The 19,180-nt window shown below is 35.7% G+C and overlaps 1 protein-coding gene across 1 annotated transcript; it reads left to right on the forward strand.

Annotated features, from left to right (window-relative positions):
- Nucleotides 1-5,104: 5,104 nt before the first annotated feature.
- Nucleotides 5,105-7,030, forward strand: LOC132543637 (high mobility group nucleosome-binding domain-containing protein 5-like). The gene is made up of 4 exons (XM_060207153.1): nucleotides 5,105-5,212; nucleotides 5,609-5,657; nucleotides 6,087-6,112; nucleotides 6,458-7,030. The coding sequence occupies exons 1-4, from the start codon at nucleotides 5,105-5,107 to the stop codon at nucleotides 7,028-7,030; spliced, it is 756 nt and encodes a 251-aa protein (XP_060063136.1).
- Nucleotides 7,031-19,180: the final 12,150 nt, after the last annotated feature.

Raw genomic sequence — 19,180 nt, forward strand, 5'->3', positions numbered from 1 at the left:
CTTAATTTTCATTGTCATATATAATAACTGTTACATTGATTAGTCCAACATTTCGTGAGGTCTTCCAGCTTCCATTAGTATACAAAACACTGCGACACTTGAGGGCTGTAGATCAATGTAGTTCACATATTGTAGTACATATTTACCACATGAAATGTACTAACTTAAACATATTCCCCATTAATTTCTCAATTAAATGTGTAGACAAAACTGCAATTAATAAATTCAAACCACAAGCTATTTATAGATTAATTCAGTAAATATTGCATGGAACAGGGTCTATCTCATACTTTCCAATTTTTTCTCTTCCCTTTTTTAGCGTAGTAAATCGTATTATGGTTCCTTAAAAAGACAAATTGCCTTTTACATAACTCATTCTGGTTCATTTAATCAAAGTGAGATAATTTTATAATCTACATGTATACAAAATATTATCAAAGGGAGATAACCTCATTAATGATTGATGCCGTTTCCATTGCTATTTTTCAAGGAATGAAATATTGTTCAAAAATTTGTACTGCTATTTCCAAAATAGGTAGTGAATCTGATGAGTTATGTTATTGACAATTAGTGGTAGAGCTGATCATCTTTTCCCGATACTGTCTGTCCGCAGTCAGTCATCCCTCACTCAGATCTCACTCCCTCAACATGCTCCAGCTTACAACATTATAACCAGATTTCTTGTAATGTAGTGTAAATATTGTTTGGTTTTGTGATTGTGATATTCATTTGTTTCTTTTCTTACCACATATATAGCTGTTGTCTACATGTGTGTAAATAGCTTCCATTTAAAGTCATCTCTGTGGGTAAACTTTAAAAAGTCCATGTACCACTAATCATGTATCAGACATGTACCACCAGATATGTACCACCAGACATGTACCACCAGATATGTACCACCAGATATGTATCAGACATGTACCACCAGTCATGTATCAGACATGTACCACCAGATATGTTCCAGACATGTAACTGATATGTTCCAGACATGTACCACCAGATATGTACCAGATATGTTCCAGACATGTACCACCAGATATGTTCCAGACATGTACCACCAGACATGTACCACCAGATATGTATCAGACATGTACCACCAGACATGTACCACCAGATATGTAACATCAGACATGTACCACCAGACATGTATCAGACATGTACCACCAGTCATGTATCAGACATGTACCACCAGACATGTACCACCAGATATGTATCAGACATGTACCACCAGTCATGTATCAGACATGTACCACCAGATATGTTCCAGACATGTAACTGATATGTTCCAGACATGTACCACCAGATATGTACCAGATATGTTCCAGACATGTACCACCAGATATGTTCCAGACATGTACCACCAGACATGTACCACCAGATATGTATCAGACATGTACCACCAGACATGTACCACCATATATGTACCAGACATGTACCACCAGACATGTAACATCAGACATGTACCACCAGACATGTATCAGACATGTACCACCAGATATGTTCCAGACATGTAACTGATATGTTCCAGACATGTACCACCAGATATGTACCAGATATGTTCCAGACATGTACCACCAGATATGTTCCAGACATGTACCACCAGACATGTACCACCAGATATGTATCAGACATGTACCACCAGACATGTACCACCATATATGTACCAGACATGTACCACCAGACATGTAACATCAGACATGTACCACCAGACATGTATCAGACATGTACCACCAGATATGTTCCAGACATGTACCACCAGACATGTACCACCATATATGTACCAGACATGTACCACCAGACATGTAACATCAGACATGTACCACCAGTCATGTATCAGACATGTACCACCAGATATGTATCAGACATGTACCACCAGACATGTATCAGACATGTACCACCAGATATGTACCAGACATGTACCACCAGACATGTATCAGACATGTACCACCAGATATGTACCAGACATGTACCACCAGACATGTATCAGACATGTACCACCAGATATGTACCAGACATGTACCACCAGACATGTATCAGACATGTACCACCAGATATGTATCAGACGTACCACTAGATATGTATCAGACATGTACCACCAGACATGTATCAGACATGTACCACCAGATATGTACCACCAGACATGTACCACCAGACATGTATCAGACATGTACCACCAGATATGTACCATCAGACATGTACCACCAGATATGTATCAGACATGTACCACCAGACGTGTATCAGACATGTACCACCAGATATGTATCAGACATGTACCACCAGATATGTTCCAGACATGTACCACCAGATATGTATCAGACATGTACCACCAGACATGTACCACCAGATATGTACCACCAGACATGTACCACCAGATATGTATCAGACATGTAACACCAGATATGTATCAGACATGTACCACTAGATATGTATCAGACATGTACCACCAGATATGTATCAGACATGTACCACCAGATATATACCACCAGATATGTATCAGACATGTACCACCAGACATGTACCACCAGATATGTATCAGACATGTACCACCAGACATGTACCAGATATGTATCAGACATGTACCACCAGTCATGTATCACCGGATATGTATCAGACATGTACCACCAGATATGTATCAGACATGTACCACCAGATATGTATCAGACATGTACCACCAGACATGTATCAGACATGTACCACCAGATATGTACCAGACATGTACCACCAGACATGTATCAGACATGTACCACCAGATATGTACCAGACATGTACCACCAGACATGTATCAGACATGTACCACCAGACATGTACCACCAGATATGTATCAGATGTACCACTAGATATGTATCAGACATGTACCACTAGATATATATCAGACATGTACCACCAGATATGTATCAGACATGTACCACCAGACATGTACCACCAGATATGTATCAGACATGTACCACCAGACATGTACCAGATATGTATCAGACATGTACCACCAGACATGTACCACCAGTCATGTATCACCAGATATGTATCAGACATGTACCACCAGACATGTACCACCAGATATGTATCAGACATGTACCACCAGATATGTATCAGACATGTACCACCAGACATGTACCACCAGATATGTATCAGACATGTACCACCAGATACGTATCAGACATGTACCACCAGATATATACCACCAGATATGTATCAGACATGTACCACCAGACATGTACCACCAGACATGTACCACCAGATATGTATCAGACATGTACCATCAGACATGTACCACTAGACATTTATCAGACATGTACCACCAACATGTATCAGACATGTACCACCAGATATGTATCAGACATGTACCACTAGATATGTATCAGACATGTACCACCAACATGTATCAGACATGTACCACTAGATATGTATCAGACATGTACCAGACATGTACCACCAGATATGTATCAGACATGTACCACTAGATATGTATCAGACATGTACCAGACATGTACCACCAGATATGTATCAGACATGTACCACCAGATATGTATCAGACATGTACCACCAGATATGTATCAGACATGTACCACCAGATATGTATCAGACATGTACCACCAGATATATACCACCAGATATGTATCAGACATGTACCACCAGATATGTATCAGACATGTACCACCAGAAATGTATCAGACATGTACCACCAGATATGTACCAGAAAAAAATCATTCCTTCATAACTTTAGAATTTTAACTTCGGGCCTTAATTCCTTATATCATTGTTAAATTTTGTTGGAGGTTTGATCCTGACACAGGTCCTCCTTTACAAGTATTTGGAGTTTTTTATATAAAGTTAATTATCATAGGCCTTCATTCAGGAATGTTTCAAGCTTTTTTATTTTTTTTTACCTTTTTGAAGATCTGCATTTGGAACTATTCTTTAAGCTTGTAGATGATTTTTTGACCTAACACTGCCTTTCCAGGAATCTCCCTGGACATGTAGTAAAACACTCAATGTATAGTGCAATACCTGTATGTGATATAAATAAGCCATGTGGTTTGCAGAATATTTTTGATGTACAAACATTTTACTGAAGATTCAAAACATTTTTTTATGTAACCATTTGTTAAAACTAAGATGAGGAATTTCACTTTTACTGTAACAGTATGTGTCTGCATCATGTAAAACATGTATTACTTAGTCCTTATTTCAGCGCCTGATGCCATAGCTCGTAAAATACAATTTCTTTCAGAAAATTGTATAGTACATGTATATATATGTTTTAAGATTTCAGAACTGTTTATTTTAAAATAGGCAAATCCGTAGATTTTCTTGGCATAACTTTATGTTTTGTTGAAAGTTTTCCATATGCAAAGAAACTAAATAATGTTTCTTCTTTAAGCTGTTGAGAAATTATCATAACACCTGATGTGGTTTTTTTTTTGTTATTTAGACCTTAATGTTTGTCTCTGTTATTGGTGGTTTTCTATACTGACACTAACAAACTAAAATGTATTGTAGAATACACTCTCAGTCAGTCATTCAATGCGCATCAAACTCTATCTCATAGTTCTGTTTGTTACAGCGAAAGTTGTCCGGACTTAACACCCTTGTCAATGTCATAGTCTGTTGAATCCCACTAGGTCTCAGATTTAGGTTGTATAAATTCTCTTAGTAGGATGATGCACCACCTATAGATAATAGATTTACTTGTATAATTAGATACAAATTGTATTTTCATTCTCCTTTGTATTGAGTGTCACCACATCAGAGATTACACTGGTTAATTTCTAATTGATTAATAAATTTCTTTCCTTCTATCCCAATCCTACACTGACGGTATCCTCATTCGACCTTTTACAAATAGTTCTCTAGAGATATACAGAAACATACTTAATATGAACAATGCATCTCCAAAGTTTGGAGATGCTGTCATATATCAATATATTGTTGTTAAATTGTATGCATTTTTGATATGAACAGATATTTACTTAATTTTTCTTTTTTCTTTTCTTTTTTCTATTTCTGACCCTATAATATGACACATTTTGCATTTTCAAAATTTGAAATTTACAAAAATATTTTCTTATAAATATTTTGCACTGAAATGAAACTTAAATTCATGAAAATGTGTCATATTCTGCCACCCCAACTTCCCTACTTTCTACCTCCCCTGTACAGTGGCCCATCATCACGCATGTCCAGTCACCGAGGCCTCAACAGTGCCAAATCTAAGGTAAGTGCTTCACTTTCTATGTAATTAAATAAAACTGGGGTAGAGCTCTAACTAGGATTCATAGGCTGGGTTGAACCTGCCTCAGATAGGATAATAATTGGCAATATACATAATTATCAATTGAATTACCTCCCTTAGAATATATATATTGTCATGCCTTTCACCGCTAACAACAGTACTGGGGTATTACCTTACTAGTACCAGGATTTGTACCTTAATGACAAGTACTTGGGGTTGTACCATGTTTATTCCGTGTTATCTAAAAGTATGGTTGGAAGATGTCCAAGTCTGTAATGTGATATATCATTTAAGTTACACTGTAAAAAGTACAAAGCAAATTGATTATAAACCAGTCATAATGGGCAGGTTATTACAATGTTTTTATATCTTTTACAGGTCTCTGTGGATCAAGCTGCAGAGAAATCAGAGAGAGCCAAAAGTCTCGGTATGTTTAAGATTTAATACCATTGGAGACTGTTAACTGATAAACGCTGCTTTGATTTCAAACAAAAACAAACAAAAACAAACAAAACAACAAAAAATTGACTAATAAGATTTAAAGCCACTCTCCCCTGATTGTGATTTCTCTCGAGATCTAACACAAACTTTGACACCCAAATCTTTCAAGTCACTCAGCAATAGTGATACATATATGTAAAGCAGAAAACAGGATTGAATTCTCCACAAAGATGAATCAAATCTTGCTGCTACTAAGCATTCAGACCTGTTCAGGGTTTACAATTTTTGCTCAAAATTTTGCCAGCCAAGGTTTGTTAATGTCATTAAATATACACTGTATATATGTAGTCAGTTTGCAATGATTTACATATTGAAGATTTTGGAGTGTTCATTCATTGTTCTTGTTGTATTTCAGAAAATATTATGACAACTAGGAAAATGGTAAGTTTCTTTCAGATAGAATGTTTTTTATCATTAACTAAAGCCAAAAACTTACCCAGGTGCTATTTTATTTTGTTGGCATATTGATTTTTTATCCTAAAAAGGATTTGTACATGTTCAGTTAATTGGTATATTTTAAATATTTGTAAATTTCACACTTTCCAAAAAAAAATGACATCTTACAAACTCTTTAAATTGGAAAAAATAAATAAAAAATAAATGGGAAAAAAATTGAAAAAAAAAAAATTGAAAAATGACAGTTTGATAATGATAAAACGATAATTTTAAATCAAAATTTTAGCAAGATAAAGTTTGAAATTTATATCATAATCACACAAATTTCAGGATAATGAAATAGCTAGAGGGAAGAGTCCTCTCCATGGCTGGGACAATGATGGAGAGCGAGATGAAGATTTAAGTGTAAAAGGCGAGTTAATTCGTAAAAAGTCCTTCCACGAAGATCAGATCACGGCAGGTGTGAATGACAGTGCATCGGTTAAAAATGCAGGTGGGGATGGAAATGTGGAGGACACAGTAGATGATGAATTTGACAAACCTGACAGAGCAGATGGGCGACAAAATCCAGAGGACGTTGTAAATACTGATAACAATGTGGTTGCTGTGGATGATGATAACAAGGATGACAAAAATGAAGATGAAAAAGTTGATGAAGAAAATGAAAATTGGAAAATAAGGAAATCAGAGGAAGAAGAGTTTAAAGAGAGGTTGGATCAGAAAGTTGATGAGAAAGATGATGACACGAAAAAAGAAGACAATAAAGAAAAGGATGTGGTTCAGGAGGAAGGTGTTGACAACAGTGATCAACAAGAGGCAGCAGGTCAACTCTCTGTGGATGGCAAGGTAGAGGAGGAGGTGTCAGATGAAAAAGCAAACGAGGAAAACAAGGATGAAACATAACAGCAGACACCATGGTCAGATTACTGCTTAATCAGCAATTCTTAGTAATCATGTTTACTATTGTATAATCAGTCTATAATTTTTCAGTCAGAAATTGAGTGCCCATGTGTTTATTTGTGGAGAATATAAGAGGTGAAATGAATAAATTTATCAGAATTTAGTCTCTTACAAAATAATAAAATACCTATTTACTGTTTATGGATCTATGACCCTGACTGAAACTCTTCCAAATCAACATTCTCTGAAAAATGGATTTCAATCAATTCTGGCTCATATAATTAACACCTGAAAGATTCGTAAAACATTCAAAATTATTATAATTTCAGTTATCTTTTATGATAATAAAGTCATGTATTGATTTACTTAGTCATAGACCACTAATATTTTTATTACATGTATACTGTATCAAAGTTCTTTTTTAGAAGAATTTTTAAAAAATTTTATCAATTGAAAATATTTAGAATAGAGGACTTAATGACATTCCATTGTCAAACTCAATTAAGTTTTATTTCAAGAACGGATACATTATTTTACATTAATTATCTAGTGCCTTTAATACTTCTACTCCACTACCAAATCAGTTCGTTGTATGTGCCCAGTATTTTATTGTGCTATAGGTAAGGACAGTGATGAACAATTTTGACATATATTTTATGAGGACTATTTTTACACCTTCACAACGATTGTGAACATGCTGAAGTGTACACTGACTGATTTTGTTGTACAAGATAATCTGTTTAGTATGAAATATGAAATGTATCATGATTGTAAAACCTCTTTCAATGGTATCATTAATTATTTTTTTTTTTTTTTTTTTTTTTGAAAAATATATTTTATGTTGAGAAGATAATATTAGAAAATTTTGTATAATAATTTAAACTAATTAATCCATGAATTTATATATTTTAGAAAATATATAGACACATTATTTATCAGCAGAGTTATCTCCACGGGCTTTTCCTTCGCGTATATTTGTGTCTTTAGGATCTAATCACTATAAATGTCAAATATGTTACTACATTAACATCCTAACAATATCATTTGTTTTAAATTAGACCAGCATATTATATACAGCTTTAATTTTCATTATTAGAAATGTGATATGGTCTATGTTTGAAACTTAAAACGGCTTTGTGTGCCTTATTTTGAAAGGCTATATCTATATATAAGAGGTCTGAAGGTAAGTTTTTTGACCTCATGTGCTCTGTTGTTGATGCTTAAGAATATTATTGTGATGATAAACAAGTTTCCATCCATGATTTCATATGTCATGTATTTGTGATATGTTGTTTTTTCAGAGGGCATGTGGAATTGCATGTTTAAATAGTATTTTCTTATATAGAGTACAGGGTTTTTAACAGATTAATGCATATGTCAATCTGATGATAGTGAGAAATGCTATTTATTGTGTCACCTGCCTGCCAAAGGTGATATTTAGGCATTACTTTCTTGGCGGCAGTGCCGTTATCCACACAAAAGTTTTTTCACGATAATTTCAATTTAGCTGATCAAGCTCAAACTTCGCAACATGCTTCCTTACCAAAAGTTGTTACTTGGGATTGCTTTTCAAGTCCGAAGGTCAAAGGTCAAGGTCACTATTACTATAAATAAGATCACTTGAGTTCACTTTGTCCAATCAAGCTCAAACTTCATACAGTGATTGGTTTTCATGTGATAACTTAAGTTTTCTTTGGACAATTACACTCAAACTTCATGCAGCACTGCCTTACTAAGATCACTGTTACTATAAATAGAAAATTTATTTTTGTACAATAACCTTACTTAAGGTACTTCCTTGGGATTGCTTTTCGAGTCAAAAGGTCAAAGGTCAAGGTCTTTGTAGTTGTAAAGATAAAATTGGTTTTGTGTGATGTCAAGTTTTCTTTGGATAATTCGACTCAAACTTCATACAATACTTCTTAACCAAAGAGACTTCTTTGAGATTGTTTTTCAGGTGTGATGTCCCTGTTTCTGCCATATTTGGAGCAAATCAGTATTTGCTTTGTAAGGCAATTCTAATTTTGTGCATAATTGTGATATACAGATCTATCCTCGGGATTCATTTCCCTTCGACACTATATATCTAATCTGCAATTTTACTCATCACATCTCAAACAAATGGACAAATAATGTAAATGAAATAAATATAATGAATATCTATGGCTATTGTTCCATAAAACACATCTCCAGAAACCTTGCTGGGCAGGTGACACATCTACTTCTGTGGAATTTTTGTGTTGATGTTGATGTGAGGAAACCATGCTCAGATCAAAAAGTGTTTGTGTGATTAATTGCCTTACTGGTAATTTTTTTTATTTCTGTGAATGTTAATTTGAGAAATGTTGGTTTAAGATCCTCTGAATTGTTGTGTATTTCTGTAGAATTAATCAGCACCAGGTATTGTTTGTTTTTTACACGAAGGGGGAAACTTTATATGAGGTACTTTATACATATGTATCAGATGTATTATTTACAAAGGTTTTTATGTTTACACAAAGTCTGTAGTTAATGTGTTGTTTATGTATATGCAGGTAAGGGAAGGTAGTTGAGATCATGTGTTCTTTTTATTTCTTAGTTTCAGTTTCATTCTTATATATTATTTCATGTTAAACCCTTAAAATATTCAAAAGGTACCACTTTAGTGCCACAAAGGGAATGCACTCTTTTACCTGATCATTTTTTTTTGCAGCATGTGCCTGAATAAATTGGGAAAATAAACAACATTCTCTTTTGAATTATGAAAATACCCTTAATGTTATTCTCTTTTTACATAAACTGAATTTAGTCCGAGGAAACTCATGAAAGATCATGTGGATTATGGAGACACCAAAACAAAATGGAAAACATCATGAAGCGGGCATATAACGGGTCATTTGCATTACTGGTCATGGATAAGCTATTGGAGAACACTGCCAAGTTTTCAAAGTTATCATAATCAAGGGTCAGCTAATCCCTGTTCTATTGTCTTGTGTAAGCATTTGTATTGTATAATGAGTTACACCACGTAATCTGGTTAACATCAATATGTGACAAAGTGGGTTCAAATGAAGAAGACAGCTGTTACCCAATTTATGGTAAATATTTGACATTTATAATTTTGTCTCCAAACCCTCTTTTTCCCTTTTACCAGTTTCCAAGGACTTGTTTGCTCTGATTGATACTATGAACAGTTTATATAGGAATATTAAACTGAATATATCTGAATAGTCTGGAACTTCACAGCATGAACCAAATATGGTGTAAAGTACATTCTATGTCACCCTTAATATCAGTGTAAATGTTGTCTTTCCTTCTGTTTCAGTGTCTCAATATAATCCATTCTCATTGATCCTATTGACAGCCTTTTTGAATTACTTTGAGACCTGACCATATTGTTCTATGTTGGTGGGGTGGTATACAGTTTTAATATGTTTGATAAAAAAGGGTACATAATTATGATATAACTTGTTCTTGACTACATCAGAAGTAGATAGTAAGTTAATTTGTTTCCATGTGGGTGGGTTAGTTCTATACATTCATATTTTATTTTACCCACCTTTTTTCAGAGCAGTGGTATAAAATGTACATAAAGAAATGTATTGTATGATTGTACAAGTCGTATTTATGCGAATAAAATACATTTATTTCATGGAATACATTAATTTCTTGTGAAGTTTTTTTTCTGCAGATGAATATTTATTTCAATAGAATCTAATTGTTAAATGTCTCTTTAATACCTTCACCAACACAGAGACAGAAGTAGTAGAATCACGTCTGGAAAAGACTTCTCTGTTAAATGCTGTTTTTGTGACAATTTTTTTTTTTTTTTTTTTCATCTCCACAAGTTTTCTTCGCCAAAATCTCTGGACAATTATTAGGGTAAAATCACAAATAAATTGTAATGTGAAATTAAACGAGCTTCATGTATTAGCTTTGAATATAATGTAAATTCTATAGAATATGAAGTGCAGGAAAAAACTGCCTTTAAAGATAAATAACATTACAAATTAGTAAAAGCTAAGGATGCAAAAATTAGATAAAACAATTGTGAAAATTGCTAAACTATCACAATTATTCATGATTATCATAACTATGATGATAAGCATCTTACCTTGTCTCTCAACATCATGGCATGGTTATCTCGCTTCATGTTTTAAGGGTCTCTAGACATCATGGCATGGTTATCTTGTTACGTGTTTTAAGGGTCTCTAGACATCATGGCATGGTTATCTTGCTTCATGTTTTAAGGGTCTCTAGACATCATGGCATGGTTATCTTGCTTCATGTTTTAAGGGTCTCTAGACATCATGGCATGGTAATCTTGTTACGTGTTTTAAGGGTCTTTAGACATCATGGCATGGTTATCTTGCTTCATGTTTTAAGGATCTCTAGACATCATGGCATGGTAATCTTGTTACGTGTTTTAAGGATCTCTAGACATCATGGCATGGTTATCTTGCTTCATGTTTTAAGGATCTCTAGACATCATGGCATGGTAATCTTGTTACGTGTTTTAAGGATCTCTCAACATCATGGCATGGTTATCTTGCTTCATGTTTTAAGGGATTCTAGACATCATGGCATGATTATCTTGCTTCATGTTTTAAGGGATTCTAGACATCATGGCATGGTTATCTTGCTTCATGTTTTAAGGGATTCTAGACATCATGGCATGATTATCTTGCTTCATGTTTTAAGGGATTCTAGACATCATGGCATGGTAATCTTGTTACGTGTTTTAAGGGATTCTAGACATCATGGCATGGTAATCTTGCTTCATGTTTTAAGGGTCTCTAGACATCATGGCATGGTAATCTTGCTTCATGTTTTAAGGGTCTCTAGACATCATGGCATGGTAATCTTGTTACGTGTTTTAAGGGATTCTAGACATCATGGCATGGTAATCTTGTTACGTGTTTTAAGGATCTCTCAACATCATGGCATGATTATCTTGCTTCATGTTTTAAGGGATTCTAGACATCATGGCATGGTTATCTTGCTTCATGTTTTAAGGGAATCTAGACATCATGGCATGGTTATCTTGCTTCATGTTTTAAGGGAATCTAGACATCATGGCATGGTAATCTTGTTACGTGTTTTAAGGGATTCTAGACATCATGGCATGGTAATCTTGCTTCATGTTTTAAGGGTCTCTAGACATCATGGCATCATAAGGGTCTCTAGACATCATGGCATGGTAATCTTGCTTCATGTTTTAAGGGTCTCTAGACATCATGGCATGGTTATCTTGTTACGTGTTTTAAGGGTCTCTAGACATCATGGCATGGTTATCTTGCCTCATGTTTTAAGGGTCTCTAGACATCATGGCATGGTTATCTTGTTACGTGTTTTAAGGGTCTCTAGACATCATGGCATGGTTATCTTGTTACGTGTTTTAAGGGTCTCTAGACATCATGGCATGGTTATCTTGCTTCATGTTTTAAGGGATTCTAGACATCATGGCATGGTTATCTTGCTTCATGTTTTAAGGGATTCTAGACATCATGGCATGGTAATCTTGTTACGTGTTTTAAGGGTCTCTAGACATCATGGCATGGTAATCTTGTTACGTGTTTTAAGGGTCTCTAGACATCATGGCATGGTAATCTTGTTACGTGTTTTAAGGGTCTCTAGACATCATGGCATGGTAATCTTGTTACGTGTTTTAAGGATCTCTAGACATCATGGCATGGTTATCTTGCTTCATGTTTTAAGGATCTCTAGACATCATGGCATGGTAATCTTGTTACGTGTTTTAAGGATCTCTCAACATCATGGCATGGTTATCTTGCTTCATGTTTTAAGGATCTCTGACATCATGGCATGGTTAATGTTTTAAGGTTTTAATGGATCTCTCTAGACATCATGGCATGGTTATCTTAAGGGATTCTAGACATCATGGCGTTATCTTTTCATGTTTTAAGGGATCTCTAGACATCATGGCATGGTTATCTTGCTTCATGTTTTAAGGGATTCTAGACATCATGGCATGCTTATCTTGCTTCCTGTTTTAAGGGATTCTAGACATCATGGCATGGTTATCTTGCTTCATGTTTTAAGGGATTCTAGACATCATGGCATGGTAATCTTGTTACGTGTTTTAAGGGATTCTAGACATCATGGCATGGTAATCTTGCTTCATGTTTTAAGGGTCTCTAGACATCATGGCATGGTAATCTTGCTTCATGTTTTAAGGGTCTCTAGACATCATGGCATGGTAATCTTGCTTCATGTTTTAAGGGTCTCTAGACATCATGGCATGGTTATCTTGTTACGTGTTTTAAGGGTCTCTAGACATCATGGCATGGTTATCTTGTTTCATGTTTTAAGGGTCTCTAGACATCATGGCATGGTAATCTTGTTACGTGTTTTAAGGGTCTCTAGACATCATGTCATGGTTATCTTGTTACGTGTTTTAAGGGTCTCTAGACATCATGGCATGGTTATCTTGCTTCATGTTTTAAGGGATTCTAGACATCATGGCATGGTTATCTTGCTTCATGTTTTAAGGGTCTCTAGACATCATGTCATGGTTATCTTGTTACGTGTTTTAAGGGTCTCTAGACATCATGGCATGGTTATCTTGCTTCATGTTTTAAGGGATTCTAGACATCATGGCATGGGTCTCTAGACATCATTGCATGGTAATCTTGTTACGTGGTTTCTAGACATCATGGCATGGTAATCTTGTTACGTGTTTTAAGGGTCTCTAGACATCATGGCATCTTGCCTCATGTTTTAAGGGTCTCTAGACATCATGGCATGGTAATCTTGTTATGTTTTAAGGGTCTCTAGACATCATGGCATGGTTATCTTGTTACGTGTTTTAAGGATCTCTAGACATCATGGCATGGTTATCTTGCTTCATGTTTTAAGGGTCTCTAGACATCATGGCATGGTAATCTTGTTACGTGTTTTAAGGGATTCTAGACATCATGGCATCTTGTAATGTAAGGATCTCTCAACATCATGGCATGGTTATCTTTTCATGTTTTAAGGGATTCTAGACATCATGGCATGATTATCTTGCTTCATGTTTTAAGGGATTCTAGACATCATGGCATGGTAAATCTTGTTACGTGATTTAAGGATCTCTAGACATCATGGCATGGTAATCTTGTTACGTGTTTTAAGGATCTCTAGACATCATGGCATGGTTATCTTGCTTCATGTTTTAAGGGATTCTAGACATCATGGCACGGTTATCTTGTAATGTTCTAAGGATCTCTCAACATCATGGCATGGTTATCTTGCTTCATGTTTTAAGGGATTCTAGACATCATGGCACGGTTATCTTGTAATGTTCTAAGGATCTCTCAACATCATGGCATGGTTATCTTGCTTCATGTTTTAAGGGATTCTAGACATCATGGCATGGTAATCTTGCTTCATGTTTTAAGGGATTCTAGACATCATGGCATGGTAATCTTGCTTCATGTTTTAAGGGTCTCTAGACATCATGGCATGGTAATCTTGTTACGTGTTTTAAGGGTCTCTAGACATCATGTCATGGTTATCTTGTATATGTTCTAAGGATCTCTCAACATCATGGCATGGTTATCTTGCTTCATGTTTTAAGGGTCTCTAGACATCATGGCATGGTAATCTTGTTACGTGTTTTAAGGGTCTCTAGACATCATGTCATGGTTATCTTGTTACGTGTTTTAAGGGTCTCTAGACATCATGTCATAGTTATCTTGCTTCATGTTTTAAGGGTCTCTAGACATCATGGCATGGTAATCTTGTTACGTGTTTTAAGGGTCTTTAGACATCATGGCATGGTTATCTTGCTTCATGTTTTAAGGGTCTCTAGACATCATGGCATGGTAATCTTGTTACGTGTTTTAAGGGTCTCTAGACATCATGGCATGGTAATCTTGTTACGTGTTTTAAGGGTCTCTAGACATCATAGCATGGTAATCTTGTTACGTGTTTTAAGGGTCTCTAGACATCATGGCATGGTAATCTTGTTACGTGTTTTAAGGGTCTCTAGACATCATGTCATGGTTATCTTGTTACGTGTTTTAAGGATCTCTAGACATCATGGCATGGTTATCTTGCTTCATGTTTTAAGGGTCTTTAGACATCATGGCATGGTAATCTTGTTACGTGTTTTAAGGGATTCTAGACATCATGGCACGGTTATCTTGTAATGTTCTAAGGATCTCTCAACATCATGGCATGGTTATCTTGCTTCATGTTTTAAGGGATTCTAGACATCATGGCATGATTATCTTGCTTCATGTTTTAAGGGATTCTAGACATCATGGCATGGTAATCTTGTTACGTGATTTAAGGATCTCTAGACATCATGGCATGGTAATCTTGTTACGTGTTTTAAGGATCTCTAGACATCATGGCATGGTTATCTTGCTTCATGTTTTAAGGGATTCTAGACATCATGGCACGGTTATCTTGTAATGTTCTAAGGATCTCTCAACATCATGGCATGGTTATCTTGCTTCATGTTTTAAGGGATTCTAGACATCATGGCACGGTTATCTTGTAATGTTCTAAGGATCTCTCAACATCATGGCATGGTTATCTTGCTTCATGTTTTAAGGGATTCTAGACATCATGGCATGGTAATCTTGCTTCATGTTTTAAGGGATTCTAGACATCATGGCATGGTAATCTTGCTTCATGTTTTAAGGGTCTCTAGACATCATGGCATGGTAATCTTGTTACGTGTTTTAAGGGTCTTTAGACATCATGTCATGGTTATCTTGTATATGTTCTAAGGATCTCTCAACATCATGGCATGGTTATCTTGCTTCATGTTTTAAGGGTCTCTAGACATCATGGCATGGTAATCTTGTTACGTGTTTTAAGGGTCTCTAGACATCATGTCATGGTTATCTTGTTACGTGTTTTAAGGGTCTCTAGACATCATGTCATAGTTATCTTGCTTCATGTTTTAAGGGTCTCTAGACATCATGGCATGGTAATCTTGTTACGTGTTTTAAGGGTCTTTAGACATCATGGCATGGTTATCTTGCTTCATGTTTTAAGGGTCTCTAGACATCATGGCATGGTAATCTTGTTACGTGTTTTAAGGGTCTCTAGACATCATGTCATGGTTATCTTGTTACGTGTTTTAAGGGTCTCTAGACATCATGTCATAGTTATCTTGCTTCATGTTTTAAGGGTCTCTAGACATCATGGCATGGTAATCTTGTTACGTGTTTTAAGGGTCTCTAGACATCATGTCATGGTTATCTTGTTACGTGTTTTAAGGGTCTCTAGACATCATGGCATGGTAATCTTGTTACGTGTTTTAAGGGTCTCTAGACATCATGTCATGGTTATCTTGTTACGTGTTTTAAGGGTCTTTAGACATCATGGCATGGTTATCTTGCTTCATGTTTTAAGGGTCTCTAGACATCATGGCATGGTAATCTTGTTACGTGTTTTAAGGGTCTCTAGACATCATGTCATGGTTATCTTGTTACGTGTTTTAAGGGTCTCTAGACATCATGTCATAGTTATCTTGCTTCATGTTTTAAGGGTCTCTAGACATCATGGCATGGTAATCTTGTTACGTGTTTTAAGGGTCTCTAGACATCATGTCATGGTTATCTTGTTACGTGTTTTAAGGGTCTCTAGACATCATGGCATGGTAATCTTGTTACGTGTTTTAAGGGTCTCTAGACATCATGGCATGGTAATCTTGTTACGTGTTTTAAGGATCTCTAGACATCATGGCATGGTGATCTTGCTTCATGTTTTAAGGGTCTCTAGACATCATGGCATGGTAATCTTGTTACGTGTTTTAAGGGATTCTAGACATCATGTCATGGTTATCTTGTATATGTTCTAAGGATCTCTCAACATCATGGCATGGTTATCTTGCTTCATGTTTTAAGGGTCTCTAGACATCATGGCATGGTAATCTTGTTACGTGTTTTAAGGGTCTCTAGACATCATGGCATGGTAATCTTGTTACGTGTTTTAAGGGTCTTTAGACATCATGGCATGGTTATCTTGCTTCATGTTTTAAGGGTCTCTAGACATCATGGCATGGTAATCTTGTTACGTGTTTTAAAGGTCTTTAGACATCATGGCATGGCTATCTTGCTTCATGTTTTAAGGGTCTCTAGACATCATGGCATGGTTATCTTGCTACATGTTCCACAGTGTCTCTTGACATCATGGTGCAAGTCTTTTGTTTATGCATATATGGTGCCGATTGCTTGCATGGACATCTTGCCTCCTGTTCCAACGTGTCTTAATTTTGACATCGTGGTGTGGCTGTCTTGCTACATGTTCCACCTTGTCTCGTGACATCATATCGTGGTTCTTTTGTCACACGTTCTACAGTGTCACTTAAGATCATAGTGTGGGTCACTTCTCACATGTAATGATGTTCCACAATGTCTCTTACGACACGGCGTCAGTCTCTTGTCTCATGTTCCGCTTTGTCTCACAAAACGGCTCTTTTGTTTCCGCATATGCCATGGTGTTGTTTTTTTTTTAGGCGGCGTGGTTCTCTTGACGCATTTTCCACGGTTTCTCTCGGCATCGTGACATAGTACTCTCACCTGATGTTTTATACACAGTGTATTATGTTAGAGATAAAAAAGAAGCCACGTAATTATGGCTTTCGATCCAATGTCATTTATGACAATCAGTCAATTCACAAATACATTTTTGTATGACTAAGTATTCCATCATAAATTAACAAACGAGTAACAAAAATGCAACGGTTGACTTGTACTTATTCCTTACCAACAAACAATAAATAATATTTACATGACAACACCACGATGTAAACAATGTAGAAAGCGGCACGATGAATTATATCTAGTGCGTGAATATTATACGTCATTTTTGTGGCCATGGAAACGGCGACGGCTTCCAGATCCATTTGGCGAATTACACCGTCGATAATGATTACTTTATTAGCGGCATAACATTTAACATCGACTGGTTTTGGTATTTATGGTCGTAATTAATGACAGTCACGTGGACAAACATACCACACCTGACTGCCTGCAACGACGTGAATCATGAAAATGATTTCAAGCTGTGCAATAGATTGTTCTCAAAGGAAATGTTTTACATCGTTATTTTTAAGGGAGAAAGATAAACATATCACTCTCGAATTAAGACACAAATAGCCCTCCAGGTTTGGAGGTTTATTTTTTTCTGTATTAAGCTCTATGGTATGATGTGGATTTCCGAACAAAAGGGTTTCTAAATTGACTTCTACATTTAATAACATAATATTTTGTATTGTAGTGTTTCTCTCTCTCTCTCTCTCTCTCTCTCTCTCTCTCTCTCTCTCTCTCTCTCTCTCTCTCTCTCTCTCTCTCTCTCTCTCTCTCTCTCTCTCTCTCTTCTAATGCAACAGTAGAATGAGCGTGCATTAAACCTTACTGATTATATAACAATGGATTTACAATAAAATAGTTATACATTTAATCATAAACCAAAGATTTTACGGTAGATAAAAGTGAAATCGGTCTGTAATTAGTTAGAGAATGTCTGACACATGTTTAAAACATTGACATAATATAATTTATCAAGGTAAATCCAAGCAGAATTCAGACCGTTTCTGTTGTAGTTTTCAACATATGGTGCATGATTCCATCCCAACCTGAGGCCTGGCCGATTTTGAGGGCGCCAAACGTATCAGAATATTACTGTTGGACAATCTATTTTATGGAATTTAAACACTTATCAGTTTTAAAGTTAACAACAGACATAGGAAGATTTCTGTCATTATATATTATTATCTCGTTACACAGCAAAATTGTTTAACAAGTTAGTTTTATTTTCGTCTTACGTAACAATATCACATATAATAGGTTCTTTGATATGAAGTCACAGAAGAATTTAGAAGAAGCAGATAAAAAAAAGATAGCACTCTGTAATTATTACCTGATATATTTAAAATTGTAACAACACATCCAAAAAGATGCAGTGAGGCCGTTTTAACTTAGATTCATACGGTCTCCGTTCCGTTGATATATGTTATGATATGCAATTTGTATGTGATGTCATTCAATTACACGTATCTAAATCTGACTTCAAAGTGGATTATCACACATTGACTTGAATACTGTACTGTACAGTACTGTGTAACTTAAATATATATATATATATCCGATACTCAAGTCTATTTCCTTGCACGTTTGTAGTTATAAAAAAACAGCTTGAATACACTCA

Source organism: Ylistrum balloti, unplaced genomic scaffold (genome assembly GCF_031769215.1).
Source record: "Ylistrum balloti isolate Yb309-2 unplaced genomic scaffold, AGI_CSIRO_Ybal_v1 Utg369760, whole genome shotgun sequence".
NCBI lineage: Eukaryota > Metazoa > Mollusca > Bivalvia > Pectinida > Pectinidae > Ylistrum > Ylistrum balloti.